Source organism: Emys orbicularis, chromosome 6 (genome assembly GCF_028017835.1).
Source record: "Emys orbicularis isolate rEmyOrb1 chromosome 6, rEmyOrb1.hap1, whole genome shotgun sequence".
In the NCBI taxonomy this organism is placed as follows: Eukaryota; Metazoa; Chordata; order Testudines; family Emydidae; genus Emys; species Emys orbicularis.
In genome coordinates this window covers 73,006,417-73,021,810 of record NC_088688.1, presented here as the reverse complement: position 1 = coordinate 73,021,810, position 15,394 = coordinate 73,006,417, and the positions used below count along the sequence as shown (strand labels likewise).

At 41.4% G+C, this 15,394-nt stretch overlaps 1 protein-coding gene across 2 annotated transcripts in view; it reads right to left on the bottom strand.

Moving 5' to 3' along the window:
* Window positions 1–15,394, bottom strand: part of COMMD10 (COMM domain containing 10) — a 179,059-nt gene that overhangs the window by 139,089 nt on the left and 24,576 nt on the right. For both annotated transcript variants that reach the window (XM_065406639.1, XM_065406640.1), the window contains one exon: window positions 3,660–3,770. In XM_065406639.1, the coding sequence (XP_065262711.1) occupies window positions 3,660–3,770 (111 nt within the window). The remainder of the gene's footprint in view (window positions 1–3,659; window positions 3,771–15,394) is intronic.

Sequence of the window (15,394 nt, the reverse complement as noted above, 5' to 3'; positions counted from 1 at the left end):
CTAAGTGCCCATGTATAAAATTGCACACAAACATATTTGGTCCTACACTTCACAGGTGGAAATACTGGGCACAACACTGCAAAGATATAAACATCTGCATACACACTTTTAACAGTCTTAACTATTAGCCAATATATGTATGTTAGGGGTAGGGCATGCTATATTAAGTATTATACCCAGCATGTGGGCAGATATGTTAACCAAATTATATTAGGTCTTTCCTACAATTCTGTTCACTTTGCTCACTTATGTCAAGTAATATATATCCCACAATACTCTGCAAAAGCTAAACATAGCTTCTGGCATTAGTGAATATAATACCTCTCAAAGGCAAGATCCATTGATTCTGTGTCCTAACACAGGACAGTAGGTATCCTAGGGTGGAATATGGTATCCAAAACAGAAATAAGAAAAGGTACACCATGGTAGCAGAAAAACAAGTGTAACCCCTTTGGGGTTTAGAGAGCATGGCCCTTTTAAATCTTTGTACTAAGGGGGGCAGTGTTGATTGTTCCAGGAAGAGGGAGTGCTGGTTTTTGTTGTTGGTTTTATTTTTGTTTTGTTTTGGGGGGATTGGGGCAGGAGGGGGGGAGGCAAGAAGAGAGAGAGGGAGAGCAACAGCGTGCGTGTCTGCAGCTCCAGGCCCTCCCAGAGTGAAGAAGCCGAGAACCTGCCCGAAGCCTGGGAGGGACAGAGCGGCCAACCGGAGACATCCCAAGACAGGAGCCAGGAGGAGCACTGTGGTAGGGAGGAATCTCCCGAAAAGGACAAACCGGAGCTGGACCCAGTATTACTTCTGCCGAGAGTGGTATGGGGCTCTGAGTACTGGGGCTTGTGAGTTTGCATTGGGAATAAGGAAGAAAGCTGTAGCTAGTTAAGTGGGGAGGTTGACTATAGCAGGGTTCAAAAAAGAACTAGATAAATTCATGGAGGATAGGTCCATCAATGGCTATTAGTCAGGATGGGCAGAGATGGTGTCCCTAGCCTCTGTTTGCCAGAAGCTTGAAATGGGTGACAAGGAATGGACCTAGGGTTGCCAGGTGTCCAGTTTTCGACCAGAAGACCCAGTCAAAAAGGGACCCTGGCGGCTCCGGTCAGCACCACTGACCAGGCTGTTAAAAGTTCAGTCGGCAGCACAGCGGGGCTAAGGCAGGCTCCCTGGCTGATGTGGCTCTGTGTGGCTCCCGAAAGCAGTGGCATGTCCTCTGGCTCCTATGTGTATGGGCAGCCAGGGGGCTCCGGATGCTGCCCCCTCCCCAAGCGCCAGCTCTGCAGATGCATTGCTTGGTGTTTGCCCTTTCAGACCGTGGCCTGTGGGGGCTTGTGTTGAATGTAACCCAGTTTTATCGCTTCCCCTATCTTTTCCCCTCCTGTTGTTTCCCTCCATTCATCCCTCTGTAAATAAATATTTCCCTTTCCTATATTCATTGTACTCTTCTGGTGTGTGTGTGTGTGTTCATTCTGGGGGGGGGTTGGAACAGGTGCCCTTATGATGGAAGGGACTGGTAAAAAAGGTAAAAAAGTGATTGGTGAATTTTAGTCTTGGCTGAAATATATACAGTGATTTCTAAGTTGTACACAGGTCTGGTAGTTTTGAAGCACACTTTCTGTGTAAAGTGAGCTGCATGCTGTGAAAAACAGCTTCCCAGAGGGAGTAGTGTGTATACCTCCTTAACGTATTGTACTATTTTATCTTCAGGCAATAAATTTGCTAACTTTGGTTATTTGGTCTCCTGAACATTTTTAATATCAAACCACAAATACAGTCAATCAATGGTCTATACATTTTAATCACTATAACACTAATAACTGATAGTCTAACTATATAATCACTTTGGTCACCACTGAATTGCAGCTAATCCTGCAGCTGATCACATTGGCTACAAAACATTTTAGCACAAAATTGAAAAAGAATACAATATGCAGTTTCTTCTGGAAGAATTTAAACAAGAAGAATATAATTATGCAGGTCTGAATTTGGCCAGGACATAGCCTTATCACCCTACTCTTGTGATAAGTGCTACAGGGTCTTTAATGACTACAAACATGACCCTGGTATTACATCTCAACCAAAAATTAGCATATCCAACAGTACAGTCCTCCACTAAAATAAAGCATTCGCATTGGTTCTGCGCCTCCTCAAAAAGATCTTCACTTGATTCACTAATGCAAGTACCTGTAGCACCTGCATTTCACTTAGTGATCTCCCACCTAAGTAATGACCAAGCCTGACCACGTGACTTTAATATAGGAACAAACCATAGCTCAAGGTGGCATGGTTGGATGCATTAGGATCCATTCTTTCTTTCTGACATAATGTACAAAATCTTAATGAATTCACTTCTTTTTTTAAAGGGTTACATACTCTTATCAAAACAACAACAAAACTTCAAGAGAAACTATTAAGAAGGAATATTCCTTTATAGCAGCATGTGCATGTTTTTCCAGTGTTTTCTTTTAGTCATTTTCTGTAGCTGCATTTTACATATGTTGCTCATTACGACTTGTATACAAAATGCTATCTGCTTTCTGTATTAAGGTTTTTTAAAATTCACCCTCAGGTAATCTACTGTTTTTTCTAAGAACAAAGAACTCTGTTACAGGCGCCAGTTTAAGGCACCAAGAAGACCAAGGACCTAAATCTCCTTATTTACTCCAGTGTAAGTCAGGAGTAACTCTATTCAAGTTAGTGGAATTACTGTGGTTTAATGATGATCTGAGAGCAGAATCAGGTCCCTTGAATCAAAATTTTCCTCCATTTTTTTAAAATCTACTTTTTCACTAACACAGATTAAGGTAGAGACCACAAAAATTGGGGGGAGGTTACTTTCCACTGGCAAGGTGAGGTAATTCTATCCTAAAATATGCAAAACCAGTAGATCTTACTATTCAAGCATAAACAAAACATTATTTGTATTACTTTAGGATTTTTAAAATTTACTTTCTAGATTAGTCAGACCTTGCCTATATTAAGGTTTACCCACCACTGTACTGGTTCAGTTCAAACCACTAGCAAAAAATACAACATAAATGTAAAAAGTGGCTTCCATTGACGGAGCATGTCCGTTTCAAATTGAAGTAAAATCCACCAGCACAACCCAAGGTTTACATTGGTGCAGCATGTTTATACCAGTGGCTGTCCCAGTGTAGCTATACCAGTGGCTAAAAACCGCATGCTAGTTAGGGTTGTACGATAAAAGTGTAAAGACCCTGGCTCTCCACTGTCATTTACACCTGTATAGTGGTCTTAGAACACATGCATAATGATTTGATAAAAATCTCAGCCCTATTTTGCAAAGTATAAATGAAAACAAAGTAGAAGGCAGAGGAAAACCAGGTGCAAAATATGTAAGAGTTATCAATCAGGAGGTACATATTATAAAATAACTATACCCCATGACATGTACTGTCAATATCTTTATAGTACAAAGAACTGCTTATATGACATTCAACCCCAAAACCTATTTAATGCAAATAACAATATGCCAATTCTTTATTAATTCCACTTGCTTAAATTAAATTACCTTTAAAAAAATAAGTAAAAACACTGCTGTGAGATTAGTGACAATCAGTAGAGCTAGTTATAGTCTTAGAACCTTAAAATTATAATTCTTTAAAAAATTGCATAAGTTCACTCTGCCAGGCAGTGGCTTTCCTACCTTTGAATCTTCATTGCTCATTCCAAGTTCTAATACAGCTTGAGGAGATTTCAGTTTCGCTTGGGTGGACTGAGCCATCTGAAGGTTAAGCTGCCATCCAATTGTCTCAAGCTATAAAACACAAGTTCAAATTAGAATCAGATGCTGCAGAAACACTAAGGAGGTGAGCTTTCAACATTTCTCAGTGGTCTGTGTCAATGAACATGGATGGCCAGGCTCTACGTAGGCATTAGAGTTCCTATGCAAAGCACATTCTGCAAATTCTCCCTCAACTATATAATGTGGCTTGTTTTAAATTAATCTGCAGAAACACCCTTTAAATATTGTTTATTCTATGGTAATTGTGACAGCCTTGAGGGTATCTGGTATATTCAAGTAAATCATTGTGTTCCAAAAATTACAGAGGACAGTGACTTACACTGATTTCTGCACAATTGGAAAGCAATTTATAAATCAAATCTAAAAAAAATGATTTTCAAAGGTGCTGACCTCATGAGGTTCCCACTTACATTGTGTTTTATACTTAAATTTCCTTTCCAAAAATAGAATCTTAACAGAAAATGTGGTCTGCTTTGGAAAGTGACTAAATAAAAATGGCAAATTCTTAATCAGCAGGTCTGCTCCCTGTGTGCATTCCATCATGCCTGCCTATACTCATGACAAAGATTATTCTATGTTGCTTTCCACTCCTGTTAACACTGCAGAAATAAAACAGCTAAGAGTGTGACCTGCAAAGTCTGTTCCTTCTTCAGTTACAAACAAAATGCACATAAAAAGGAAACCACACAAAACACACTCTATATCACTTTTAAGTCAAGGACCTAAAGTGATTTTACAAACATTAGCAAATTATGCATCACAATACCCCCTATAAGGAAGGTATTACTACATAAACCACAGAACTAGGGGGCTTACAGGAAACAATTTCTCTGGCTACAGGAGAAGAGAAGAAAACTGAAGGGCTGTTACCTGCTAACAGGTTTAATTAGCATAATTATCACCTGCTTCTAGTTAGTTTTATAAAGTTTTTAAATTCTATTATTTGGAATTTCTTTACATTTTGTTCATAGGAATGCATTTTAAATTGGTTATGGAACTAAATATATTAAATGACAAAAATCTTAGTTAATGCAGAGTTAAGGGTGTCCAGTGATAGCTTCTGCCCTTCCAGAATGTCAAGTTCAGCAAAACTCAAACTTCTGAAGACAGGAAATACAGAGTTAAGGTAAACACCCACACAACCTTAACTCTGCCCTCAGAGCCTCCAATAGCCACTGGGAATGGTCTACATGCACTCCAGATACATTCACATTTGAGTGTAACTGTATTGAATGGGGGAGGAATACGTTGGAGCTTCTTAGAACAACTGTGATTATGTATGGTAAGTGCAGTTAGCGCCCATCCATTAAAGTGAAGAAGCAGAGTGGGAATATGTGTGTTATAGGCATTGTGGGACATTGCTCAAAGAGGGCACTGTTAAGGTTGCATAGGAGTTACCTTAACTCTGTATTTCCTGATTTTCAAAAGTTTGAGTTTTGCTGAATTTGATGTTCTGGAAAGGCATAAGCTATTACCCAGCAACCTTAATGCTGCATTAACCAAGTTTTTTGGCATTTAATTTCCTAGCTCTTTCAAAAGAAAGAGAAATGTTTGTTGGTAGGAGCTAATAGTCACTTAGACAGTTCTATTTCTCACCTAGGTTTGCAGAGGATATACTAATACAGCTAGGTAATAATGAAAAGACTCAGCTTTCATATAGGGCTTTTCATCTCAAAGTATTTTACAGATGGGAAACTAAGGCACAGAGAAGGGAAGTCACCTAGCAGGCCAGTGGCAGAGCTAGGAATAGTCCCAATCCAGTAGTTTTTTCAATAGACCACATGGTTGCTATGTGACTCCTGAGTTTTCCTCACGTCTCCTGTACATTTTGTTACACTGGAATGGGGATAATGGTTGTGCTTTGACATGCTTGCAATGTGTATTTGCTAACAGGGCTATTGAGAGAACTCTCACCCATGGTTTAGGCCCCAAAACCTTGACAGTTTTACTACATGATGGTTTCAGTAACTTTAAGTGTGTGAGAGACGACTAGTGGCTGCATGCTACCTTGGTTAAGTAGACTCAGCTGCACATTGAGCTGGGCTCCTCATTCCCACTACCTGCCCCCATATGGGACTCCTGCCCCTGGTTCAACCAGGTTCCCCAGCTATGCCGCAGGTCCATCCAGTTCGCTCCTCCTCACCACTGGGCACCTCCCATCCAATCTCACACAACAGTAGGGTGTATATTAAATATTCATTTTCTAGATTTTAGATGTTTACATTTATGTTTCCTTCAGCCCCCTCCCTGCCCCACTCCAAGCTCACACAGAGGGACAGGAAGAGGGGCTCATATACCCCAAGAAGAGCAAGGTCCCCCAGATTCCAGCTCACATAGGGGGTATGGAGTGGGGCTTAGACCCAACCAGAAAGGCAATCCCCCTCCAGTACCTGGTTCATATGAGGGGGCAGAGAATGGGAGGTTAAATGGGCTAGGGGATCGCAGATTGTGGCACACATACAGGAGGGAAATGCGGGGCTGACAGGTACCCCTGCCCCTATTCTCCCCCAGTCCCTATGTCACTCAACCGCATGTCCTTCCCAGTTTCCCGACCCCTCCCCTCACACTCTCCATCCTCTTCCCATCACTTGATTCCCCACGATTCCCATCCACTCTTCCACCCCAATCACCTTTCCCTCCCAGTGAGCATGTGTTTATTTAGTTTATTTTGTTTTCAAAAAAATTGTTTGTGCCTTCTGAATATTCTGCTGTACTCAGATTACAGTTCCCAAAATAAAAATCCCCCTTGATAAAGGCAGAGTGGAGCAATATTCCTGCTTTTTTTGTACTTCAGATTTCTGGCCTGGTTTGGATTTGAACTCAGTGATGTGATTGTGAAATTCAATTGGGCCACGCTGGTTCTGTGAGAAAGAGGTCATTTTCTAGATAGATAGCCTCTCTCACTGCACATGTGCAATGTAATTCCTTTAGCGCATCACTGAACATGCGAGGCTTTGGATGCTCTAAATGGAAAAAACAAAATCCGTTTCCAATAACTTTTTAATTTGCTTTCCTCCAAAGGACTAGTGGATGTCATGCACTCTGTTGGGGTAACGCTAGAGCATTGGACAGCCTGGTGCAATACTCTGAGCCCTCATTTGATCTCTGTGAGCAAAAAAGATTGCCAGAATCTCTCAACTCTAAGAAAAGTTATTTTTCCGGGGACTGGATCTCGGGAACCCGTAGGTCCACTAGCCCCAGAGTTGGAATGCTAACAGAAACCCAGAGCCCCATGAGGCATACCAAATTTCAAGGCAATCCAATTAACCGTGTAGAATAGATTATAGATCACTTAGGAAAGCAGAGTTTTAAAACAGAAACCTGGTCTTAACCTTAATTATTGCAGAGCTGTCATCCTTCTATAATGAAAGAGTACATGAATACATGAAAAGGTACAACATGAGGAAAGTTGGACACCCTATTCTAATAATTAGTGAGCTCAAATTGGGTAGCTGATCAGAGGTGATAAACAGGCTGATCCAAAGGCCACAGAAGTCAATAGAAAGACACTTATTGACTTACGGATGGTCTATGCAAAATTTAAAAACCAATTTAACAAAGTCAGTTTAAAAGACAAATTAATTAAAATCAGTGCAACTCTGTGGAGCAGACACTTGTTTTACATCAGAGTGCCCTATTTCAATTTTGTTTAAATTGAGTCCTAAGAAAAAACAAAATAGGGTACTCGATCCAAAATAAGAGTGTTCACACCAAAGGGTTTTACAGATTTAACTAAATAAATTTAAAAGTGGTGCTCACAATCTGTGTAGACAAGGCGTTAAGAGTCCCTGCTCTCATATCTGTTTGAATCTTTTATTTTAAACAGGATTAAGCTAAATCAAAATAAACCACACAAACTGAAATATCTGTCTGCACACAAACTTGAACCAGTTTAACTAAATTGGATTAAAAAAACACACCATTATTAAAACTGGTGCAATTTGCAACATAGACAAGCCCATAGCACCTTGCTTTCCACTGGACACTAAGTACAGCAATAGAGGCTCCAAACCAGAACATTGCACTGTATCGGGTAATTTGTTCAAACGCTATTTAAGGTGATATTGGCCAAGAGCAACAGTCCCAAGTGAGTGGTGGTGGACTGGCCTGGAGCTGGCAGCAGCACACCAAAGCAGTGAACAGCAGATAGTACCAGGTCTTTTGGTGAAAATCAAGGGGAGACCCTGTATCAAGCTGATGACTGCAGGGTCAAGCCAGGGGTTTGTGACTAAGGTTTGTGTATGGTTTCTAATTAGCAAGAATCTCGAGGGCTCCAAAAGACTGGCTAACAGGTACTATCAGAAACTCTGAAGTCTGCCAAATATTTGAGAAAAGAAACAACATCTAATAAAGAAGTAGTTTCTATATCAGATTCTCAAGAAGCCCATGTGTTTGCTGTGTCGGGAAGGAACAACATTAAGGGACTCCAAAATTTTCGTTTAAATTTCTTAGAACTGTAAGTGTCAATAGGGTTTTAGGTGGGGGCTTGAGACAAATGTTTGTTTTATTTTGAAAGGGACGTCTAGCAGTAAACTAAACATCATGTGTTAGAAATGCAGATTTATGACTTTTATTTCACTCCTAATTCATACTGTTCTGGAATATTGCAGACATCTTAGAACAAACAATATATACAGTGACACAACAGTCTGAGTTAACAATAAAAGCCCTAACTTTTCTTATATTGGTTTACCTTAAAATTACTTTGTTTTTGGTAAGAATCGTGGATTTTTTCCCCTCATTTTAATATAGCTGTATGAGAACTATATTTGATTAATATACTGTATGCTGTCTGAAGCTTCAAAGTGGTTTGCCTATTTATTTTCTTGAAAGGGAGATAGAACATATAATTTGCCATGGCTTTATTTATTTGGAAGATGCTCAAAATTCTGAAATAGTAACTAACCTTTTGAGAGGGGTAACAAGGTTTCTGTACAGTATTTATTTCCGAGTCACGGTACTTGCCAACAATTAAGTGGTACAACTTTCAGGATTAATTTTTCCAAAGGATAAAAATACATTTCAATTCTTTTCATTTCTAATATAATGTTCACTATAATGACCCAAAAAGGTTAGAACGATTTTCCAGTATTCACAATCTACTGTGATGTTTTAATGTAATCTCAGGAGGTAATTCCTTGGATTTTTATATATATATATATATTATATTCATTCCTCTTAATTTATTAAAATAAATGGATGCTTTCATTAGCTGCAGACTTTTGGCATCTTTTCACAGTTCCTCATCAGCATATATATATACACATATACACACACACTTATGTATATTCTACATACACAAACATTTATATGAAGAAAAGCTACCCTCTCTGTCTCAAATTTGAAGATAAATATGGTTTATGTGTTATTTTGCTACATAACATCTTAATGGTAGCACTAACTTTTATCTAGTTTTAGCTCAAATTTTATTTTTTAAAAAATCACATGCTTTCAACTGCCTGTAAACTAATGATAACGAGGTATAACTAGAAGATGGGGGGAAGACAGTCGATATCACTAATACAAGTTAGCATTTATGGAACATCTTTTGGCTCAGTTCCTCTAGTACTACTGAGGATGACTCAAAGCAACTCAGAAATGGGGAACCTTTAAATTACCTTTGCATCCCCTGATCCTGGGGCCATTCTGCACCACGTTGGCTCCCCAGGAGGTCATCATGGTAGCTGCGGAGCAGCAAGCTTAAAGGAACACAACCACACACCCTACACACCAGCTGTGTGGAAAGCCTGCCTATGTGAAACTTAAATGCCATTTAAGTACTATTTTCAGGGCTTAAGTGGTAGATAGGCCTTATGTGGATTCTCTGTACAACATGGATTTTACCCACTGTAAACAATGTCCACAAAGTTAATGTTTGTAGTCTTGTGTATACTGTTGCCTCCACAACTCAAATTAACTTATTTGTAAAATTACCCTGTATCAGGAAAGACACTCCTGTTCAACTCACTTGTTTGTAGTATGATTTAATGCAAAATAAACTGAAGGAGTGTTGCATGAAAATCTAATAAAACTGGAGAGAGTTGTTTTGGTTACATGACAGAGTCATAAAGAATTTTATTAATTTTGACAAACAGCACAGCTACTAATAGGAAAGAACTATCCATATTAAACTATAGCATATTCAGAAGCCAACCTAACTCGGAATGCTAAGGTGGCATTAACCAAAAGTCATCTTAGCATAAGCGTACAAAGTACATAGTGGATATCATGCACCATCTTCAGAGGCTAGCTGCTGGAAATCTACCACCATTTCTGGCAGGAAAAGGTTTCAAGTCATCTGTTCCCACAATAAACTAAGCTTACCTTCAGCAACGGGCTCCCACCCTAACCAGACTCCTGATCTACTCCCACTGGATTCCCTGTCCCCAACATATCGCCAGAGTAGTTGAGATTCTGAACCATATTTCATTGTCCAGGTAAGCTTATTTTGAATTAAACTGAAACAACAGTATAGAATCATAGAAATGTAGAACTGGAAGGGACCTTGATAAGACACATAGTTCAGTCCCTTGCACTGAGGCTAAGTATTATCTAGACCAGTGGTTCTCAACTAATTTATCATTGTGGGCCGCATATGCAGCCCACCCCGGACCCCAGATTCCCGAGCCTGCAGGGCCAGATGGCAGCCCGCCCCGGACCCCTGAGCCTGCAGGGCTGGGTGGCAGCCAGCTCTGGACCCAAGATTCTGTGGGGCCGGGTGGCAGCCCGCCCCGACGCCAAATCCCGCACGGCCGGCTGACAGCCCCGCCGTGCCGGGCGGCCATTGGCACATAGCTGAGCTGGGCCATAGCTGTGTGCTAATTGGGCCATATGCTGCCCGTGGGCCACTGGTTGAGAACCACTGATCTAGACCATGCCCTAGAGGTGTTTGTCTAATGTGTTCTTAAAAACCTCCAACAATGGAGATTGCACAACCTCCCTAGGTAATTTGTTCCAGTGCTTAACTACCCTGACAGGAAGTTTTTCCGAATATCCAACCTAAATGCTCTTGCTGCAGTTTAAGCCCATTAGTTCTTGTCCTGTCCTCAGTGGTTAAAGAGAACAATTTATCACCCTCCTCTTTATAACAACTTATTACATACTGAAGACTCTTTTCATGTCCCCCCACCCTCAGTATTCTCTTCTCCAGATTAAACAAACCCTATTTTTTTCAATCTGTCCTCATAGTTCATGTTTTCTAGACCTTTCATCATTTTTGTTGCTCTTCTCTGCACTTTTTCCAATTTGTCCACATCTCCTCCAGAGTGTGTTGCCCAGAACTGGACACAATATTCTAGCTGAGGCCTTATCCGTGCTGAGTAGTGGAAGAATTACTTCTCATGTAATGCTTACGACACTCCTGCTAATTCATCCCAGATTGTTTGCATTTTTTTGCAACAGTATCACATTGTCAACTCATATTTAGTTTGTGTCCACTGTAACCTCCAGATCCTTTTTTGCAGTACTCCTTCCTAGGCAGCCATGTCCCATTTTGTATTTGTGCAATTGATTATTCCTTCCTAAGGGTAGTACTTCGTATTTGTCCTTACAGAATATCATCCTATTTATTTCAGACTATTTCTCCAGTTTATCAAGATCATTTTGAATTCTAATTCTGTTCTCCAAAACTTGCTATCATCTGCAAACTTTATACATGTACTCTCTATGCCATTATCCAATCATTTAATAAGATAGTGAATAGAACTGGACCCAGGACAGATCCTTTCAGAACCCCTGCTGATATGCCCTTCCAGCTTGATCGTGAACCACTGATAACTACTTTCTGAATACGCTTTTCCAACGAGTTGTGCACCCACCTTATAGTATGTTCATTAAGGTTACGTTTCTCTAGTTTGTTTATGAGAAGGTCATGTGAGAAAGAATAAAAAGCCTTACTAAAGTCAAGGTATATCACATCATCTGCTTCTCCCTCCTCCCCCATCTTGTTAATATGTCAAAGGAGGATATTAGGTTGGTTTGACATGATTAGTTCTTGACAAATCCATATTGACTATTATTTATCACCTTATTTTCTTCTAGCTACTTACAAATTGATTGTTTGATTATTTGCTCCATTATCTTTCCAAGTACCTAAATTAAGCTGTCTGGTCTCTAATTACCTGGGTTGTCCTTATTCCCCTTTTGTATATATAGGTACTATATTGGCCCTTTTCCAGTCCTCTGGGATCTCTCCCATCCTCCAAGACTTTCTATATTGTGCTTTGAATAATAAGTGCTGTTCTTTTTATTTTATATATTTTATATTTTTGAATGAGTGATTTTGAGATGGCTAAAGAAAATCAAATAAAAGCAAAATGCTCTTCTGGCCCAGCAATCCAGGCGAACATGGAAATCCACGGAAGAGAAAATAATCCCCATCCTAACTATATTTCCCTTCACACCTGTGCTAGTCATCATCCACTGTTGTGTTGCATCTATATTAGACAATAAACTATTTGGGGCAGAGATATGTCATTTCATATTTGTCTGTAAAGCATCATGCACAACAGTAGCAATGTACAATGTTAATATAAAATGTTTTCTCTTCCAGCTTCTCTCCCAGTGCAGACACTACCACCTGGACAGATGATTTAAATGGAGCCTGAGACACCTGCCAAACATAGGCCAGGTTCTGCCACAATCTGCCAGGCAAGGAGTAAGAGAGGACTGTGAAGGATGCTGAACTTGAGAGTGGTGGAACACTGGATGTCCATGACAGAAACACACTCATGGTTGCAGCTGAGAGTGTGGACAGCAGGGTCAGGTGTGTCAATCAGAAACCGAGATGGCATCATCAACACCTGAAGAATGAAAGAAGCAGCATTGGAATGGGGGGAGGGAAGAGGGGGGAAATCCTGACTGAAAGAGGTTCAGGCAGCAAGCCCGCTGGAATATGTGGTGAGTGAGAGAGACACTTAGCTTGTTAAGTTAGGTGTTAGTTATGTTTTACCTTTTATCTCCTTGTAACCAATTCTGACATACATACCTCATTACATGTAAGCACTTAAAATCTATCTTTCCATAGTTAATAAATTTGTTTTGTTATTTCATCTAGATCAGTGTGTTTGGATTGAAGTGTTTGGGAAACCCATTTGGGAGAACAAGATTTGTGCATATTATTTTCTATTAATAAATGACAGACTTTATATGAGCTTGTATTGTCCAGGAGGGTACTGGGCAGTACAAGGCGCACATTTCTGGGGGAAAGTCTGAGACTGGGAGTTTGCTGGTGTTGCCCTGTAATGTAATCATGAATGGCTGGCTATAGCATTCATACAGTATAACTGGGAGTGATTTACAAGCTGGAGGCTGTGTGTGAGCAGACAACAGGAGTAGTTGCTCACATAGCAAAGCAAGGTAAAAGGCACACAGATTGGAGAATTGAGGGGACCCAACCCAGATTGTACCCTGGGTAATGTCACAATTTTCAACCCTAAGGGGTCAAAAAAAATTGAGTCAAAATTCTGGGACCTGAGACAGGCTTAAAAATCATGTGATCTGAAAATAAAAATGTTGGGGTGAGGAGTGTTGCCTTCTGGTTTCTGAGTTTTTAGAGTCCACTTTGGTCATATGTTCAAGCTTTTCTCCACCACCATGAAGACTAAAAATTTACTTAAAAAAAAAAAAAAAAACATCATCATGAAATCTGGGTTTACCATCAAATCACCTGTCTCCAGGAGCTAGGGCTTAAATATTATGAGTAGGGCCCTACCAAATTCACAGCCATGAAAAACGCATGAAATCTGGTCTTCCAATCTGGTCTTTTGTGTGCTTTTACCCTATACTATACAGATTTCACAGCGGAGACCAGCATTTCTCAAATTGGGGTCCTGACCCAAAACGGAGTTGCAGTGGGGGGTCACAAGGTTATTTTAGGGGATCATGGTATTGCCACCCATACTTCTGTGCTGACTTCAGAGCGGGACAGCATACCATGCCATGCTACCCTTACTTCTGTGCTGCTGCTGCTGGCAGCGGTTCTGCCTTCTGAGCTGGGTTCCCAGGCAGCAGCCGCCACTCTCCAGCTGCTCAGCTCTGAAGGCAGCAGCGCAGAAGTAAGAGTAGCAGTACCGCAACCCCACTATAATAACCTAACACTATAATAACCACACACACAATTCCTTTTTGGGTCAGGACCCCTAATTACAACACCATGAAATTTCAGATTTAAATAGCTAAAATTGTAATATTTACCATTTTTAAAATCCTATGACGGTGAAATTGACCAAAATGGACCGTGAATTTGGTAGGGCCCTAATTATGAGACTTGTGATAAAATCTCAAGAGTTGGCAATACTGCCCTCCACACTCAGCAAAGCTGAGGTCATGCAGAAAGTTTATACATTTCTGGAACATGAACAGGATGCTGAAGTATCAGCTAAACCACTCACTGTTTCTCTTGCCTCCAGGCCCCGCCCCCCACAGCTCCCATAGGCCAGGAACGGGGAACTGCAGCCAATGGGAGCTTCGGGGGAGGTACTTGGAGGTGCAGCAAGGGCAGCGCACGTGGAGCCCTCCACCCCCCACCACCCCGCCCGGGGCCGCAGCACTTTGTGGAGCGGTGCAGGGCCAGGGCAGGCATGCAGGGAGCCTGCTCTGGCCCCAGTGAGTGTCGTTGCCACTCCGGAGCCGCTTTAGATAAGCGGCACTGGGCCGGAGCCCGAACCCCTCCTGCACCCCACCACCCAACTCCCTGCCCTAAGCCCCCTGCCTGCACCTCGCACTCCTCCTGCATCCCAACTCCCTGCTCTAAGCCCCCTCGTACATTGTGCACCCCTCCTGCACCCCAACCCCCTGCCCTGAGCCCCCTCGTAAACCCTGCACCCCTCCTGAACCCCAACTCCCTGCCCTGAGCCCCCTTGTACACCCTGCACCCCAACCCCCTGCCCTGAGCTCCCTGCTGCACCCTGCACCCCAACCTCCTGCCCTGAGCCCCCTGCCACATCCCGCACCTCTCCTGCACCCCAACCCCCTGCTCTGAGCCCCCTCCCACAGTCCGCACCCCTCCTGCACCCCTGCCCTGAGCCCCCTCCTGCACTCCGCACCCCTCCTCTGCCCCAATCCCTTGCCCTGAGCCCCTTCCTGCACACCACACCCCCTCCCAAACCCCACACTCCCTCCCACACCCTAACCCCCTACCCCGGCCCTGCATACAATTTCCCTACCCAGATGTAGCCCTCAGCCCAAAAAGTTTGCCCACCCCTCGTTTAAACTGTAACAAAAGCTGCACATTGTAAGAGTGGCTGAAATCAACATTATCAGAATTTCTACAAAAGAAAGAAGCTTAGATAATTATGTGACAACCAATCAGCTAAAGCTTTAGTATCAACATATTATGAATACCCTGGTTATTACATTCAGATCCTTGTGATTTCTTTGAAAAGATGTACTACATTTAAAATTACTAGCTTTTCACTAAAATACAATACAAATTGCATCTCCCATTTGTGCAAGATTCCCAGATGTGCGGCATTTAAAATTACTAGCTTTTCACTAAAAGGTAATACAAATTGCACCTTTCATTTGTGCATGATTACACCATCTATGTAATAACTGCTAAAACATATTTATTCAAATATCTAATAAATTCAAGATTTTGATATTATCTGATACAGTTTAGAATACATATATGAATG